Raw genomic sequence first — 19,354 nt, 5'->3', positions numbered from 1 at the left:
GGTAGTTCGTTGCTCGGGAACAGTTTTCCGCGCTGCTGTTTGTATTATGAGTGTCTGTGGGTGTGTGTGTGCCGCTCACTCAGCTGCGTTTAACGGATTATTAGTTAGCTGCAGAGCGATAACATGTCCGCTAACGTCTCTGACTGTGCTTTGGCCTGGCTGTTAGTTACAGTCCATGTTTACTGAGCTGAGGGATGAAGAGCAGAAAGCAGAGGTCCGCCAGAACTGCAGGCAGCAAAAAGAAAGGTAAACTCAGTTTAGCTAGCCGTTAGCTACTGTACTGTTACCGACAGCTGTCAGCCTCAGATTAGCCTCAAATGTTTACTTACTTATTAGTTACATTTCCCTATGTACCGTCTGTTTTGTATGCACTGTCTTTCGGTTTGTTTCGCCGGTCTTCACAAATCTCTTTTGTTTGTTTACGTGTAGCTCTAACAGTCAACTTTATGCAGCCTTTGTTTGTGGTTTTGTCAAAATATGCTAAAGCTAAAGGCAAAGTATACAATCTCTCTTTAAAACGGGCGCCTTCAATCGGTTTCTGTTTTCTTCCTTTTTCGTTTTTGTGGTGTTTATGCATAAAGAAGACTGTATTCACAAGTGATACCAAAATACTTGCTAATACCTTGCAAGTTGTTGTAAGATTAAGTAAGTAATCAGACCTTGAGAACGCTCACCGGCCACTATGTTAGGTACACCTGTTTAGGCTGTTGCTGCTGGTGTAAGGCTGTGGGGATATTTTCTTGGCACACTTTGAACCCCTTAGTATGTATTAACTGATAACTGTTTAAAAAACAAAACACAGCCTTCCTTTGTAATTTTGCTGGCCATGTTCATCCCTTTACTGAACACATTGTGTCCATCTTTTGATGGGTATAATGTCACAAAGCTCAAATTGTCTAATCTTGGTTTCTTGAACATGGCAAAGAGTTCATTGTACGCAACTAGCCTTCACAGTCACTAGATCTCAATCTAATGGGCGATATAAAAGAACTTATAAAATATCCATTAAACGCATAAGCATTGGTGTTTTTTGCTATAGATTTATTTATGCCTCATTTAAATCTCTGCGGATCTATGTCGTAACATACGACCTAACTGAAAGCCCCATATAACCAGTTATGTCGCGCTGAAGTTAGAACAGTATTGTTAGTGTGATTTTTAGCTTGGGTTAAAGTACCTTTGACAGTAAAATTTTCCCTCTTTAACCTAATATTTTTCAGTCGTTTAAAGAAAAACATTAAGTAAAATCTTTCAGTACATGTTTTTCTTTCTAGACGAAGGCTTGATATAATTTGTCATATCCAATCTGTTATATTTGTCCAGTGTTTTTCAATTTAAAGGCAATAAAAGAAAATATAGGAAAACTGAACAGCCCATTCTTTTTATTACTTTCTTTGTGTTTCCACTTTAACTCTTGCAGTCCCCAGTGATGTGTCCCCATCCACTAGTCTCCCACCTCTGGTCGAGGGCCAGCTCAGATGCTTCCTGAAGGTGACCATAGGCCGAGTTTTATGGACAGTTCACAAGCCACCATCTGCAACGTTCATCAGGCTGCGCTGGTGGGGAGAGTCATCCAACGGTACACATTTCTTTCCCAGAGATGGATCACAGCTGGCACAGAAAACTATCAAGACCACAGCTCGCTTCCCCATCCGCTGTGGCCCAAAACAGTTCACCTCTTACCTTACAGGTAGTTGAAAGAGGTTGATGCTCTTGATTTTGCTATGCTGCTTCGATTTCCTTTTCATCTGCATTATGCTGTTCATCAACAGATATGGGCTCTTTGGTGCTGGAAGTCCTAACCAAACCAGATCATCTGCCAGTTGCACGGGCTCAGGTCGCTGGCATCTCCCGCCTGTCACTGTCACAGTCAATCAGTGGATTTTACACTCTTGTATCTCCAACATCTGAAAAGCTGGGAGAGCTACAGGTGAGTGTAGACTTAAAATCATATTTACTTGCCAAGTGCTTATTTGGATCTGAGTATTATTGGCTGTATTGAAATTTGGCTTTGCTCACTCACTTTGTGACATTGAGGACAGTCCACATCTAAGCTTTTTTTTACACCCCTTATCAGGTAGCTCTTAGTTTGGAGCCACTGACAGAAGCTTATGACAGCAGCGGCTCTGGTCCCCACACAGACCTCAGCACCGAGCGACAACAAGTCACCCCAATGACCGTGCTCTCACAGCACAGGTTGCTTTCAGCCGACAGTGGGAAAGAATCAGCCGAGAGCAGTGGTGGAAACACACCAAGGTTTAGAGTTGAATTCAAACAGCTGCACAGCATCTCGTATCTTGGCATACGCAGTGCCATTTTTAAATCTGAGGACAGTGATCTTATTTTATTCGTTGCTATAATATTTTCAGAGGGAAGGACCACTTATATTTCCAAAACACACAGAGAGATGAAGAAGAGACGCTTGAAAATCAGATGCCAACAACAAACAGATCTCAGAACAGTCAAACAGCTGTGAATCCTTTAAATCAACCAACTAATGATGTCATTTCAGGTTTGTTTAAGCATCCATGCATTATCAGTTTGCAGAAACACATATCTATATTTTGAAATTTTATTTCTTTCATTTCAGTTATTCTCGACCGTGGAAACAAACTCAGAAATGCAATGGTGATATCAGCTTTAAAATCTGACGCGGATAGTGCTGCAGCTCTGAAAGATACTCCACTGCCTCTACCAAAGGATAACATCCAGCCTCTGCCAAAGTTAGTGTTGATTTTTTAAAAAAAAATAGTGCTTCCTTTCTCTTACCAATTCACTTTCTGTAAGATTTTCCTCTTTTACTTGCAGGCCCTTGTCTTCTCCTTCTGGGATGTTTCTTGAAAATATCCTTCACACTGATTTAACTCTGAATCACTCTGATGATGTTACTGTAATCTCAGACAGTGGCTTGGACGGACCTACTGACATAGACAACAGAGCTGTGGATCTGGTACTTGGCAGGTATCCATGTTTGAATTTATATCCAGATGCAGATGTAGGATGTTGTATTTTTACTTAAAGCTTTGCCTGTTTTTTTTCTCTTTTCTTTAAAGCTCTACTTCTGCTTTTCCTCTCTGGGATGGACAAGGCTCCTGCCCTGATTCTTTGTCTGGTCATAGCAGTGTCTGTAGTGATAGCGAGCTCAATGATCCACAGTATGATCAGAGCTTGCTGGAAAATTTGTTCTACAAAACTCCTGTAAGTAGTTGTCTTTGATATGTTTTTTTTTGTTTTTGTTTTTTTTGGTAAAGTAAGCTTTGCCAGTTTAACTGATTTTCTAGTATAACTGAGTTTAGTCATCCTTTCAGATCACAGATACCACATTAGGTGACACTGAGGAGGAGCGCCAAGGGATCGTGTCCTCAAGTAAAGATCAGCCAAAAAAGCTGACTGAGTCTGCACCCAAGATTAGTGAAGGGTGAGGGCCTTTACGTATTCTTTTTAAGCCAGAGCTAGAGCTTCTTTCAGAGGCTCAGTTTGTTCTTGAGGTGTGAAATTTTTGGCTTTAATGCAAGATGAAGTTACATACAATTTCTTATACCTTTTAAAGATGGTTGGGAACCATGCTTTTCTGTGTCCAGGGAAAATTCAGAGGATCAGCGGTCAGGAGATGGTGGGAATATCCATTTTCTCCTGAGTGCAGAGCAGCTGACTTTGCTGAGTTCAGTGCGGCTGGCAAGAGTGACGATTGAGTCTCTGACTGTACCAGCTGGCAGCTCACCCACAACACCCAGAAAAACCTCAAATAAAGGAAAACCACCTCGGCCATTAATTGCCAGGAAATGGTTAGGAAAACATTTAAAATCTTGTTGATCATAATAACAGTAATAATAATAATAATGATAATGATAATCACAATAATCATAATAAAAATGCAAATCACTGACTTTGTTATAAAAAATATGAATTTTTAGGGACAAAACTATTGTCATTTTTTTTCTTTTAGTACATATTTTGTTGAGTATTCGATCCCAGTGACTTCAAATCGACACGATCGCAGTAAGGCGAGTCGAGATGGGGAAGTGACCAGAGTTGTTTCCAGTAAAGTCACAGGAAGAGGTATGACCAGTGAGAATCTGCTTTAATGAAGTCGACCCAAGTGAAAAGTACTGCTTGTGCTGCTTCAGGTTTGTGACTGACAAACACTATGTTTTTTTTAGTGGTGAACTTCCATCATCTCTCTGTGTTTCCTGTCAACTTCAGTACAGCCACAGTTGAACAGTGGTGGAGAACTGATCTGATTTTCAAGATTTACTCACGAAAGAGTGACCAAAGGAAAGTAAGTACCTCCCAACTGACTATTAGTAATTTGATTTTGTTTGCTACTGTTTTTCTTGACAAAGGCTTTAAATTATGATTATTTTTAATTAATTGGTTGTTTTGAAGTTAAAATATTTTTGACCTACACATTTTCAGACAATACCACAAGTGTGATTAAAATATTGAAGAGTCTGTTATTATATTTCTAACATGTTCTACAAACACATGGCTGTGATTCCATTAAATATCAAAAAAGATCATTGCTGTTTTCTTTTAAATGCTCGGGTATACTATGTATTAAATCACTATATCCTGTGTTGCAGCCTGTTGCTATTGGTAAGGCAATTCATCCACTGCGCAGTCTGCTGCAGAGCAAGCAGCTGAGTCAGTCTGTCATGTTGCCTGTTCAGCGAGAAGGGAACAGTGAAACATGGGAGATTGGACCTCTCAAGGTAATATATTTTCATTGGCTTGCTTCTTTTACTCAGGAAGTAATGTTTGAAAGTAACTGTCACAGAAGTAATGTTGATATGTTTTGCAGGTTTCACTAGAACTTGGAGCACACAGTAAAGGTTTCTCCTCTGAAAAAAATAAAAGCAAGGTGACTTGGAGAGACATGTCACCGTCACAAAGTCCAGAGAGACAGACAAGCCTCAGAACCCAGCATGCTACCAATGGCAGAGAGGAGTTACCGGCTAGCTGTTTAGAAGAAGCCAGGCTGAATGTTTGGACACCTCAGAGACTCTCCAGGGAACCTGCTCCTATTTCCGGATATCAAACTTCTCCTAAATCGTGGCAGCAGGTGGAGGAGGAACCTGAGGTCCTGCTGCATGCCTTACTCATGGTACCAGATGGGAAGAACTTTAACTGTGGGCCTCTGCAGGCGCCGAATGTTTATTTGAACTGTAAACTGTTTTGGTGTGATGAGCCGGCAAGATCCGTTGTCAGCTGGGGTCAGGCAAACCCAACGTTTAACTTTGTTCAGGTAAGTGTTGCAGGTCCATTATTCTCACCACATTTAAAGTTTGCTGCCTGGCTTTGTACGTCATTGAGTCATTGGAATGATCTTATTTATGAAGGGAAATTACTATAATGGTTTTGCAAACTGAATCCACAAAACAAAAGACAAAACAAACTTACTTTTTCTCTTAAGTCTTTTTTCTGGATCTACAAACAGTTTGCACAGAGCTGTTTTTTGTAATAAAGGAATATGTGGGTCATTAAGAGTTTTTTTATTTTTGAGTGTTTTAAAAGCTTTACATATTGTCACATTTTTTTTAAAATATTTATTCATGTCCCTGATACTGTGCTATCCTACTAGAAACTAGTAGTAAAATTAACATAAGAATAAATTAGCATAAACTGGTATTAGAAATTAGGCTGTGGCTTCACAGAGTAGCTGTTTACCTGTTTATCTATCATGGGAAAAGTCCTGAGTTTGAGACTAGGAGGAGAAACAAATCCTCTTGGGGTTCCTTCAGTAAAGGCATCTGACATAAAAATCAAAGCATACATTAGTCTGTTTTACCTGGCAGGCTTTTTGTTTATTTGTTTATTCCATAAGTTACCAGATTTCGAATTTGCATCAATTTAAACTACATGGATGCAACAAACAGACACTTCCGAATTAGTGTCAAATAAATCTAGATTAATGAATAATAATAATAATAATAATGATAATACTACTAATAATAATAATTGATAATAATTGTTGTTGTTGTTATTGTCATTATTATTAGTATTATTATTATTATTATTATTATTAATCTTCAAAACTGTTTTATGTTCCAGGCTATGAACATTTAATGCTTTTTTTAGTCTGGCATTTTGAGTTGTGGGGATCACTGATGATTTCTCAGTGACTGCAGCTTGATCTAAATACACTCTTTACATTTCTCTGTTTTAGGTGACACCTGTGGCCTTAACAGCTAAGCTGCTGGAGAGGATGAAGAATAATATGATGGTCATAGAAGTGTGGCAGAAGACTAGAAGCTCAGGGCAGGATCGACTCCTTGGCCTAGTTAAATTACCTCTTCATCAGTTCTACATGTCATTCAGGTATGATAGGTAAACAGTAATACAGGATAATTATGAAATATTACAGTTGCTAGCTGGTCAGTTGGCCATTTATTTGTTTGCAAGAAGTATCTCTGAGTTTTGACTGAAGAAATTAGTTAAATGTAAATCCTACACTGTTTGTGCCTGGGAATTATATTTTGATATTTTGTCCAGTTTTTTTGAGTGTTTAAGTACCAGTGTTTTGAGAACATTATCCACTGATTAACAGTTGTAATTATTATTTAGCTGACAGTCCTATAAATTGGAATCACAATAATAATATCTGAGAGGGAAGAGCAGGGAAAACTTTTAGTATCTCCGGTTTACATACACCAAGAATGTATTGTAAAAGGCAGTGCCCCTACATTATACTCACTAAGTGAATTCCTAAAATATATGACAAAGTATAGTACATACTAACAAGTTTACTAAAATATGTCTGCCCCCTTCAGGGATCCAAAGATCACTCGCCTCCTCCTGCAGGCGCAGTACCCCGTTTTAGGGGTGGACTGCTACATGCCTGTCATTGATGTGTTCTCAGGGAGCTGTAAAGGAAACCTCAGGGTTGTTTTGGCTATGGGCCGATCAGAGCAGATAGTTTCCCTCCAGCGCACGAGAGATGAAGAATATGACTCGTTGCCTCATCTTGTGAGACCAGTTCATCTGCTTGATCACCATCCACATTCACAAACAAAGGTTGGTGTTACCATTGGCTGCATAATACTTGTCAAATAGGTTAGTGCTGGCAGTTTTTTTTTTAATAGAAAGTGTAGAGAAAATTCCACTTTAAATATGTGCTGGCACACAATATAGACCAAAATTTAAAAATAAATAAATCTGCATAATTTACATTTGTCAGTATTGAGTTTTTATGGAAACTCGCTGCAATGCTGTTTTTTTAATTTATTTAGATTCTTAAAACCTCACAACTCATGAATGTGATTTGGTAGAATAAATATTAATGAAAACATTATCACCAAGCTTCAACACAACTTGTTTGTTCCCTTTCTTTCTCTAATGTGTTGGTATGAACACAAACAAATATTAACTGCCCTGCTCCCTCAGGTGACTGCAGCACATGTAGAATCTATGAGAGAGCATGTTTTTGTGGTAAGGGTGGAGAGGGTCAGTGGGATGACTCCTCTGCAGTCCACAGTGTGGGGCGAGGCAGACTGCTACATCCAGTACAGCTTCCCCTGTCAGGAGGGCAACTCTGCTGCAGACATGGACCAAAACCTCATAGAGAGCAGTAAGGCCACCTAATCATTTCAAATCTTCATCATAATATGTTTCTATTCCCTCTTAATCATTCCAAGCTTAATCACATCCCAACAGCTGTGAACCTGAAACCATTTCGAACCACCACGACGCTCTGTGTTCCTGACCCGGTGTTTGGTCACACAGAGACTCATGTGCTCCTGGCTCCTGAAGGAACTCCTGTCCAGAGGCTGCTTCTCAGCTCTCTCTCAAGTCATGGTCTCAGCAGCGGTGGAGGCATCCAGTTTGAAGTGTGGTGCAGGTTTGTGGATGCTATTTTGTCATCATATTTAAACTTGAAATAAAATAATGAAATGATATGTACCACAGTTAAAATGCTGATTATAAGCCTAGTATTTTTACCCCAGGAATGGTAATGTCTTGGCTTCCTGTTTGAGCTGAAGGTGCACTCTGTAAAAATATGTTTTAAACTTTACTTAAAGTTTCATTAGGTACAAGGAGCACAGAAAACTTTATTTCCTTGGCAGCTTTTGTAAGTTTTGTTTCATTACATAAATCTAGTGCATTTTGTAAGTTTTTAATCAGTGAGTTTCACACTGTATCCTGTTAAGGAAAATACTTTATTCCTAAACGCTCAGTTGTGCATAATGATATACAGGTCTGCAGCATTACTCTTTAGTGTCTTTAGTGAAGTGATTCTCAAGCTGCAGGTATGTGTACAGACAACCAGGTGTAGTGGGGGCATGCCAGACAGAATTTTGAGATCCACTAACTTAAATCACCATTTATGTGAAAGTAATCAGTCTTGATTGCAACTGGCTCAACTTTTTTTCTTTTTGTGATCAATATAATGTCTCTCTGTAGATATTACTATCCAAATGTGAGAGATCAGCTCGTGGCCAGAGGAATGCTTCCGCTGTCCAAGCTGTGTGCCATGGTCACCATGCAGAGACAACATCCTGACGAGGCTCAGATGTTCTCTCTGCCCCTGATTCCCAGGACAGAGAGTCCCACAGTACACCAACCTCAGCCCTCAGGTATACACACATAATCATGCACGAATGCTAATAGGAATATATAGATACAGGCAATATCTGACTGTTATTGCTTTTGTTTTTGTAGGACTGTTAGATGTTTGCATTCGATACAAGCACAGGCCTGTGAGACCTGAAGGACACACTGGAAGAGGAGCTGCCTCTCGGGTTGTGACACTCATGGTTCAAGTGCACAGAGCATGTGGTCTGAAGGCTGCCGCAAGGTACATCACTAACACTGACCTCCAGAAAATTTGATGTTTTTTTATTTCATCCATCTATGATAAAGCTCATTAATTAGAACAGATTTTCTGGACACCTGCTCGCTCTGATAAAAACATTTGGGTTAGGATGTAGGATTAAGAGCTGATGATGTGCACCAAATCTACAGTTGTTGAGACTCTGCTGTTTTATTTTTGTTCATCCTGAGATTGGTGGCAAATTTCATCTGATCAAAATAAAAGTATTCGCTCATTTCTTCTTTATGTGTATTGAAATCATAATTCCCAAATTAGTACTTAGAAATACTGTCTCTGCTATTTCAGGATATTATCAGAACAAGATGAAAGGTTCAGCTACTTCGTCGGCGTTGGTTTGAACACTTTCATCACAGTCCAGCTTTCTTTCTTGCCCGAGAGTGAAAGGAGGTGCACCCGCACAGCAGCCAGGACTTTTTGCCCTGAGTTCGACCACCACATGGAGGTGTCCTGTGATCTGCTTGCTCAGACCAGTGGTGGAGAAACCTTCAGCCTTGCTGAGCAGCTGGAACAGGCTTCTGCTGTCTTCACTGTCTGGAACCGAGACAATCGTAAAAGTTTAAGTGAGCTCAGTGCACTCTTTGTGTAATTAAGTCACTCTTACACTTAACTTGCCTAAAGTATATTATGTTACAGTTTTCTGATTATGTTTAACTTGAGACCATTAATCATTTATTTTACTTTTCATTTATCTTTTCTTTACCCATCGATGCAGCCTTATAGAAATTGGCGTAGCCTTTTTTAAAAAATATTATATCGTATACACCTGTGTAATAACTGACTGATCTAGATATTAAAAATCGTCATGAATATTAGCCCTAGTTTATAAAGACTTTTCGTTATACACCATTTAACAGTGAGATAAACATTAATGCGTTGGAAAAGTCTGTAAAAGAGCTGATCCAGGACATTGAAGGATACCTTTGCTTTTTGGCAGCATAATGTCAAGTTTTTTTTTTAAAAAAACATGTATTTGAAATTTTTGAAACATTATTGTGTAAAAATGTTATTTGCAGTATTTGTTTCTAATATTTATTTTTTCCTTTTTTTTTTCTTTTGTAGGTGTGAACATTTCCAAACCTAAAGATTTAATGTTGGGGACTGTGAAAATACCTCTGTCTGAGCTCATCAACAAAAGAACAGGTATGTTGGGCTTAAAATAGTTAAAGCAGTTTTTTTTGTGAAGACTTTTGTCAGAGTGTTTCTTTTTCCACATGTAGGGATTTCTGGCTGGTTTGGAGTTTATGTAAGTCGGGAAACAAGTTCTTCTCAGCACCAGCACATCTTGGTCGGAGGCCTCGAGGTTTCCATCAGCTTTGCTCACCACTCTGATAGAGAAAGGGTCATTAAAGCTGCTCAGGGTTTAGGCTGGGAAAATACCCTGACTGACAGTTCCATGATGCAGGATGAAGAAGAACTGTTTGAAGAGAGCATGAAAAAACTCTCTCTGACCTTTACCATGCCTAGAGTGTGGCTACCCCTCCACTGTTTGCTGCTACCTGGCTACAGTGAGCTGCAGCGCTCCACCTACTGCTACATCAGGTACAAGTTCTATGACAGAGATGCCTTCTGTTCTCACCTAAAACACCCATCTGCTGATGAAGGCGCAGAGGAAGACCAGGCCACAGTGAGTTTTGAAGGAAGTAGGACTGTTGAACTGAGACGTACGCAGCCTTTAATGTGGTATCTACGGGAGGAGAAGCTGGAGGTGCAGGTGTGGGTTGCCTTTAAGAAAAATAAAACCAGAAGGCCCAGTGACACAGACCGACTGGTGGGCTCAGCATTCGTTGATCTGTCCTCGCTTGCAAAGACTTCCAAGCAGAAGCTGACACTAAGTGGTATGATAAACTACTCAGCATTGCTTTAGTAAAATCGTCTCTATATTTCAGAGTGTAATAAGTTTTGTATTTTCACAGGAGTGTACCCTCTGTTCAGGCGCTCAGCAGCAGATCTAGAAGGAGCAGCTCTCAGGGTACACATCACCCTGACAGGCGGTTCAGATCCAGGAGAAATACCTGCAGGAGCTGAGACTCAGGTGGACTCTGACAGTCAGGAAGAACTGTTATCAGAGGACATGGAAGAAAGAGATCAAGTCCCTTCTCCATCTACACTCAGAAAATCATCAGCACAGAGCAAACACAAGTATAAATCTTCCAGAGCCACTCCAGACATCTCATCTGTGCAGCACACTGAACAGAGTACAGATGAATCTTTCCCTGTGACAGTCACAGTGGATCGGGCCATGCACCTGAACCTGAAAGGTGTGACCTGATGTCTTGTGCCTTTTTTGTCTAAAAAAAAAATGCACAGTTCACTAACAACAACATGTTTGTCTTTTCCATCAGGCTGTCCTCTCGCAGAACGCAGTGAAGGGATGCCATGTTGCTGCGTTTCATACGCCACTGCTGACTCTGCTGAACCAGTGTCCACGGCTGTGATAGCTAACACCGACTCCCCCGTGTGGGACCATCAGCACGAGTGCAGGTTGAATAACTTCACAGACCTCAACTTAAATAACCTACTGATCAAACATCAGGCTAATGTGTTTGTTTCAAATTTCCAGGCTATCAAAGCAGCTCCTGGTTAATCCACAACAATCCCTTGTTTTTAAAGTCTGGCATAAAGGAGGTAAAGGAGCTGTTTCACCCCGTTATTTGTGTTGCTTTAATGTCTTTGATGGATTAATTTATTCATGGTTCATTTTGCTTCCATAGAGCTGGACAGGGTGATTGGATTTGCCTCTGTAGACCTGTCCCCTTTAGTCTGTGGCTTCCCATCAGTGTGCGGTTGGTACAACATCACAGACTTTGGTGGCCAGTGTCACGGCCAGCTTAAAGTGTCCATCACTCCACTGAAGGGGGTCCAAGATTTACGCTGGCAGAGACTATCTGTGAGTGAAGAAGCTGCCAAAAACTCATTGGTGAGAGAACTCAGACTGCTTGAACAGATTTTTTTTATACTTGATGGCTTTCTCAAAATTTGAAACAAACCAGATGGTGTTTGTCTGGCAGGGTTTGTTCCAGGCCTTTCCTCTCAGCTACCAGACTACAGCCACATACAGCAGCTTTCCCTCTCACATCAGCAGGTTCCCTGAGCAGAAGATCTCATCACCCGACCACACGGACAGGCTGTTCTCTGAGAGGTTTTTATTCACACCATGGTTGTGCCGATCATCTGTTAGAATATTTGCAGCCAGTAAGGCAATGGAAGATGTTCATCAGCTGTGTTTCATCATTTTTGTGGTCCTTATTCCTGAGATCCAGTCTCATAAATGTGTATCACTTAGTTTAGACACATTGAGGACTGAAAAACGTTAGGGCAGGTTTTTGTATATCTACAGTAAGTAAGTAAGCCTTAAGCCTCCCCTCATTTCTTTGTATTTTGCTATGAAAATCAGAAATATGTGCAGCAATTTGTTGAAACGTATAAACCTGGAAACAAACAATTAAGCATGTAGGCAAAAAAACAGTTTTAACATTGGTGACACAGTTTAGGGTGCTTTTGCATTAGTTTTGTCAAGATCCCCAACACCACTGAGTCCAAACCATGACAGAGCCTCCACCGCTGCAGATGTAGCTATTACCTGACCGCCTCTCTACTTATTGACAATCATTTGAAAACCAGAAACTTCAAATTTAGATTTTTTTATTCCGCTTCTTGTGTAATTTGGCATTAAGAATAGCAGAGGCAGATGATCCATTTTGATAACCCTTAAAAATAGCAGCAAAAAGAAGAAAACAATTAATAGGTCAGTGTTAAGTGGCTGGACAAATTTTAAAAAAAACCCCATTTCTCTGAAAATGAGTTTAAAGCAGCCAATGTCCTCCAAAAACCTTCAGAAAACCTGGAGAACTATTGCACAAGACCACTTCAAAATATTACAAGCCTGACCCCTTTGGAAACAAAATATAAATAAATGAGTGTGGCGTAAGTACCGTGTATAATACTGTGTTTGTGCAATGGGGATTAATTCGTTTTCCTGTCACAAAAAGTCAACAAACCAAAAGAACACAAGCATCTGCTATCAGATTATTTTAAACACTGGTATTGGCACAGAACTGGTGCTTTGCAGAACCGGTCCTTCATTTGCACAATTTTATTCATTCCCACATGCTACAATATAAAGTCTGCAACTGTATTCATCTGTTATTGTAATGACTGCTGCAGGTCCAGTGAGAGTGACCGTCATTCTGAGCACATGGACAATGTACGCCTGTACCATCAAAGTCTGCAGGAGCAAACAGCGTCTCAGTCCTTTCACAGCAGCAGTGCAGGTGACATCAATCCTTCCAGCTCGATCCTGTTCTCAGCACTCAGGTACCAGTTTATAAACACTGCGTTGTTTAACCATTTATATGACTGATGCAGAGCCTGAGCTTTGTTTCTTTTCTTACAGGAAAAAACTGAGTGAGCTCGACAACATTCAGAAATATTTCAGCCGCAAACTTTCAACTCCCACATTCCCACCTATGCCAGAGCAGGAAAGTCACAATAAACGTGAGAAACGGAGGGACTCGGAGTACAGCTCATCTCAGCTTCTACTAAAGTCAAACCAGTTAGTCGGAGAAGTCCACAACATCATCAGTGGTGAGTTCATCCATTTACTGCTAAGATCCTAGAGGAAGTTGTGGTCAAATAGTTAACTGCTGCTCTGGATCAGCACAGCATTCTTGACCACTTTCAGTCAGGTTTTCGTAGATTTCATTCAACTGAAATGGATCTTCTGAGAGTATCACATGACATTTTGAGGCCGAGCTCTTATCTCTGCTCTGCAGATGATAATTGGTTCTACACCCTGTTTCGCCCAAATGAAATGTCTAAACTTCGCAGTTTATTTAAGTGCCTAGACACTGTTAAACAGTGGATGGCAGGCAGTTCTCTTCAGGTAAATCAAGAGAAAAATGAAATAATTAGATAAATGCATGTCTGGGATAAAGGAGACACTTGGACCTCTTGGTTCTTTGGCAAACTTGGAGAGCTTTTCACAGACAGGCACCAGGTTATACCGGAGGGCTTCTACTAACATATGTCTATGGCAGGCCCCTGAGGTTCTGTGACCAGGGCCTGCTGATGGTGCCCAATACTAAGCTGAAAACAAAAGGAGACAGATCCTTTTGTTTAGTGGCCCACAGACTCTGGAACTCTCTTGCTTTGGACTTAAGATTGGTGGATTCTTTTTAAAAGCCAGTTAAAAACAAATCTTTTTAAATCTGCTTTTTATTCATTTCTCTTGTTTTGCTTTTTTATGCATAGTTGGCAGAGTTGGTAGAGCAGGTCACCTCCTAACCAGAAGGTTGGTGGTTTGATCCTAGTCTGCTCCAGTCTGCATGCCAAATATCCTTTTGCAAGATACTAACCCCAGGTTGCTCTCCAATGCATCCATCGGAGTGTGAATGTGTTTATGAATGTTAGTTAGACAGAACTAAAAAACTTAGAAAAGTGCTTGTGTGATTGGGTGAATGAACGAGTTGTGTAAAGCGCTTTGAGTGCTCAGAGTAGAAAAGCGCTATATAAGAACCACCCCATTTACCATTTACTTAGTTACTCATAAGCTACTTTTGCACCACATTAACTTTTCCCAGGGACTGCAGGGTTTCATTTAAGTCTCTGCTCAGAGAGGTACTGAATGTTTACCTTACATTTTAAACAATAAAAGAAATGTATATTTTGATGGTCCGGAGGACGACCCATGGTGCTGTAGTCTCCACAGTCTGAGTCTTCTGCTGCTTGTTATTTAAATGAGCTCATTGTACAGTTCTTCTCATATCCCATTATATTTATTTTATATCCAAATTACATTTATGTTAATAACTTCTTCTGTGTGAGCCACACAAAACTAAAAAGATTCAGCTCCGGGTTTAGACACATGTTGCATGCATGTGCATTTCTCAAACCCTTCAAACTTTGTCTGTCTCTTTACACAGGTCTACAACGACACCGCCTGGAAACAATTCCTTCAAACCCACAGAGTAGCTCAACAGTGTCACCTGTTGGAGACAGCAATACGCAAGCCATCACTGACAGATCGCCCAGTCCTCACAGAGTTTCACATTGTTCCCCAGAAGTCACGTCTCCTCTGCCATTTGCACCAGCAGAAGTGTCTGAGGACCTCACAGACTCTGAGCCTGAGGAAGAAAAGGACAGACGAAGTGGCAAGGCTAATATGACTGAGAGTGATGAAGAAGAAACAGGTTGCAGAGAGGAAGAGGACAATGATGTGGATGAGCAGACAGATGAGGATTATGAGGAGGTTGTAGTGAAGCTGAGGCCTTTAAATGAGGTGACCTCATTAACAGACAAAACCAGTCCCTGGACCAGCATCTTGTCAGATCCTGAATTGGCCTCTCTGGAGAGCCTGGAGGGACCAGAGCACCTGGACCTGAGTGAAGATGAGGGCAAAAAGAAACTGTTGGTAGATATGGAATCAGGTCACCCCAGCGGGAAGCACAGGGAAGAGGAAAGTGAAGACCACTGCAGCTTAAATGGTTCCACAGGAGATGCCTCAGACCTGGAGAGAGGTGATGAAACGTTGCAACATGCTGGAGATGAAAGACAACAACAAGAACTAAACAGCCCTAACAAGAGGTCACATGACACAGATTCATCACCAGCCAAACGGCACACCACAGACACCCACAGTGTTTCCGCCTCCTCAGACGAGCCACACCTCCAATGGTATCCTTAAACGTGTTTCATAATTCATTTGTGCCCGTTAGGTTATACTGTTTGTATTTGCTTTTCAGGGCCAGTTCAAATTAGTGATTCATTATAAAACTTGTTCTAGGTGTGTAAATGCTATATCTTGTGTGGAGTCTTTAGGGTTTTATTTCAACATTCATCTCAACAATCTAGAGATGAAGGAGACTGACAGGTGGAAGTGCGAAAACGTTCCTGCTGAGCAGGCTGAACATACACTCACACACACTAAATCCCATGTGGTTGCTCACAGTCTGTGTAGTTAGTTGGAATGTTGGCTAACTCGGACATATTCATAGGCCTAGCAGTCATTTTCACATGTCCACAAAAGTCAGTCATTCCCAATAAATACCTTAAAATTACTATTATGTACTTGAATTCATCTTTCAAAATGCTTTTAAAATGTCAACAAATGAGAGTTGTTTCATTTTAGAGTCACAGATTTGATTTGATTTTGTTTTGTTTTGCTTTTTATTTATTGTTTGGAGAGCGTATGTCAGAAGCAAGATTTAGGAAAAACGGTATGGGTATAAGAATAAAAACCCACCTTTTTGAAAGCAGTTAACTCACAGTCTTATAGACATCCAGAGTCTCAGTAAACACATCCATCAGTGTCTCATCGGGAAAGTTACCAAACTAACAAATACTAAAACTATGGATTTTTCCTCTATTCAGTATTTGTATTTTATGTTGTTTTATTTTCCAAATTCATGAGATCATTTAAATTTTTATCTTTGTTTTAGTTAACAATTTTTTTAAATTGTTAATTTAATTTATTGTTATTTTAGTTTTAGTTCACTATAAGAATCTTAACTCTTAATATAGTTTTCCTGTGGAGGTCAAACAGATATTGTTTTGTTTTTGTTTTTCTGAATATTTACTTTCATGTTTTTGGGGACTGTTTAAACACAGTTCCCCTCCTCTTCAGTTGTAACTGCCTCATAAAACACACTGAGAACATGTTTTCTTTAACTTTATCCATTAAGCTCTGTTCCTGCAGAGGTTCTAAACTTCTTCCTCCCCTCCCACCAACTGGAGGCATCGATGAGAGCTATACGTTTAGCACCCACGTTCTCCCAGGTGTCCAGCAACCCGGTGAGTGTTTGTCCACGGGCAGTGCTTTTGGCCATCACGCCTGCTTATATGTTCACTCTCTCCACTCCTGTTACTTTTACATTGGTGTTAGAGTGTCTGTGAAGGTTCTCAGTCATCCAGGTCATCGTAGTCAAAGGAGTTTGCAAAGAAAAGCGTCTGGACTTCGTTAAGTTGCTTGAAGACGTGTCTGCCATCTATAATCCAGTTTTGAGTTCCCTCCCCAGACGCCTTAACGCCCACTCACATCCTGGGCCATCTGACCTCAGGAATTCACATGACAAGGTGGGGCCAGGTTTCACAATGAGCTCACCCGAAACCTTGGCTGATTAGGTCCCACACCCGCTTTCACACCTTGGCTCATGTGATTAGAGGATCACCAGGGGGTCCTTTGTCCCTCTTTGGGGGGATACTCCCACTGGGTTTAAATCTGGGACTCTCGGCCATTTGACCTTAGAACTGAAGAAGCTTCTCGGATGAGAGGTGAAATGTCTTCAAGCAACTTAAAGAAGTCCAGACCCTTTTCTTTGCAAACTCCTTTGACCATTGGTGTTAGAGATTAACCTTTACCTTTGATGTATCTATTCATGTTTGCATAATTTAATGGTTTTGCAAATATACTTGCCCAACCTTCCTGTAAACACAGTGTTATGAATAATCTTTCACATGATGTGTGACGTATGTGACGCCAGACTGACATTCGGTGTAATTTAACACTCAGTTCTGCAGCACTAACAGGTTGACTTCCATTCTTATGTAATCTCATTTACAGTGTTTGCCCAGGATTTAAATGTTGGGGTTTTTTTTGTTGTTGTTTTTTAAACCAACAACACATTTTTGTATTTTTGCAAACTTTGGATGTGATTAAGTAAAAAGTATGAATTCTACAACCACTGATGGATCTCTCTTCTAATGTAATTGATCATTTTAATGCAATTTAAAACAAACAAAAATTATAAATCAAATGCAGCTTTATAGTCAAAACCCATATGTACATTCCATACACAGGAATTTGAAATTGAAACGGTCCCATGGCCCTCAGTGTACACTAAAACAATATAAAGATAAAAATAAAATAAAAGTCTTATGTACAATATAATATAATACGGCAGTACAATACAATAAGATGCTGTCACATGCAAAAAAAAAAAAAAGAATCAATGGAGATGACTGTCACTCCTGTTTATTAATTTTACAACTTTTTGAAGAGCACAATAAAACAGAAGTTGAGAGTTAGAACTTCTTTGGAGAGGTGGTGTGACTGTTGGCACCACCTCTCCTCCCTGCATGATGACGAGACCTTTCAAAGAACCTGTTCAGGCATGCCATTTGTTGCTGATACATGTAGCTGACAGTCTCACAACATGAAGGTTAACCAAACAAAGGTTTGTTGTGTATGAATTGTGAGTCATGTAACCACAAAGATTTCAGATTAATTAACTTGTTTGTCTTCAGCCTCGTATCGCAACTAAGCTGTCTTGGTACACTGTGTACTTGCAGTTCAGAACTTGTGGGGTTTTTTGGGTTTTTTTTTTTTTTACTTTAATGTTTTATGTTTTCAGGACCAGAACTCATCGGTTCACAGCGCCCCACCTCCCAGAGGCCCTCGGCAGCGTCCCAACATGTCACCGTCATCCATGAAGAAAGAGACGGAGAGAATAGCAAAAATTTTTGCAGCTCACTTTGATGAGACTAATTAGAGACGTTTGGTTTCAGCCTGCAACAATAATCATGTATATTAAATGTAACATTTTGTATTTTTATAAATAAATATTAACCATTTTCACTACTGAAGTTTTTTTTGTTGTTTTTTTTTTAATGTTTTATTGAAGCTGAATGTCTGCACGGCTGGTGGCCACAGGTTTTGGTGATGTAACTGTTTCAGGTTCTCTCCTGAGTAAGACAGCTGTGTATGTTAATTTCATGTTTTTGGGTTTCCCATCATGTTGATTTGTAAAGAAATAAAACATTGAAGTTCAGTTTAAAAATGCCATTGCTAGTCCACATCACCTCTTCAACTCATTATAGTAGCTGACATAACAGAAGGGCACCTGTACATATGTGTGGGTATTTATATGAGAAATGCGATACACATAATTGGCATCAAATAAAAAATATGCAAAAATGAGACACATAATAAGTCAGGATAACTGGGAATATTTATGGAAAATGTGGTGGCAGTTAAAGTTGAACATTTGAGTGTTATCAGAAGGGAAAAAACAACTGTGGTTTAGTTGATAATAACAACAACTATATAAAAGATAAACATATGGAAGAGTGGGGAGGTGTGATCTCCAGACTTTAAACTTTTCAGATAGTGGTCCTACTGAAATATTAACACACCTACAATTCCTGTAAATAGAGGGTTTAAATACATAATCCTAAAGATGTATGATAGCAGAAACATGAAACCTGAATTGATCTAAAAAAACAAACAAAAAAACAACAACAACCACATATCCATGATACAACACCCAAATGACACTGCGGGGTAGTTTTGGGGATGTAACATAACTCGGTTAAAGTTACTCCTGTACTGAGGATGTTGTGAGGCTCTGTTATACTTTGGGGGGCATTTTGTTGCCATGGGTTGAGTCTTCTTGTAACTCTTAGAGGAAAATGTCACTGCCAATCAAGAGAAAGTGCAATTTCTATAATAAAAGACTATCCTCATACCTGTGGTGTAGAAGAAAGGTGGTATATAAATTATTTCATATTATTTCCCATGGCCTTCACAGT

The 19,354-nt window shown here is 39.9% G+C and overlaps 1 protein-coding gene across 1 annotated transcript; it reads left to right on the top strand.

Annotated features, from left to right (window-relative positions):
• The first annotated feature begins 1 nt into the window (after position 1).
• Positions 2-18,409, top strand: c2cd3 (C2 domain containing 3 centriole elongation regulator). The gene is made up of 33 exons (XM_005474789.4): positions 2-246; positions 1,421-1,690; positions 1,773-1,930; positions 2,078-2,256; positions 2,370-2,512; positions 2,591-2,723; positions 2,809-2,961; positions 3,054-3,198; positions 3,309-3,418; positions 3,582-3,785; positions 3,947-4,059; positions 4,161-4,279; positions 4,584-4,712; positions 4,802-5,245; positions 6,167-6,318; positions 6,771-7,014; positions 7,384-7,567; positions 7,654-7,837; positions 8,401-8,573; positions 8,659-8,794; positions 9,116-9,390; positions 9,890-9,970; positions 10,048-10,665; positions 10,744-11,088; positions 11,173-11,311; positions 11,391-11,455; positions 11,542-11,747; positions 11,839-11,969; positions 12,995-13,144; positions 13,224-13,414; positions 14,752-15,502; positions 16,510-16,618; positions 18,178-18,409. The coding sequence occupies exons 1-33, from the start codon at positions 195-197 to the stop codon at positions 18,313-18,315; spliced, it is 6,624 nt and encodes a 2,207-aa protein (XP_005474846.1). The 5' UTR covers positions 2-194; the 3' UTR covers positions 18,316-18,409.
• The last annotated feature ends 945 nt before the right edge of the window (positions 18,410-19,354 follow it).

Source organism: Oreochromis niloticus, linkage group LG14 (genome assembly GCF_001858045.2).
Source record: "Oreochromis niloticus isolate F11D_XX linkage group LG14, O_niloticus_UMD_NMBU, whole genome shotgun sequence".
NCBI classification, from domain to species: Eukaryota; Metazoa; Chordata; class Actinopteri; order Cichliformes; family Cichlidae; genus Oreochromis; species Oreochromis niloticus.
Note: the sequence above shows the minus strand (reverse complement) of the source record. Positions and strands in the feature narration are given on the sequence as shown.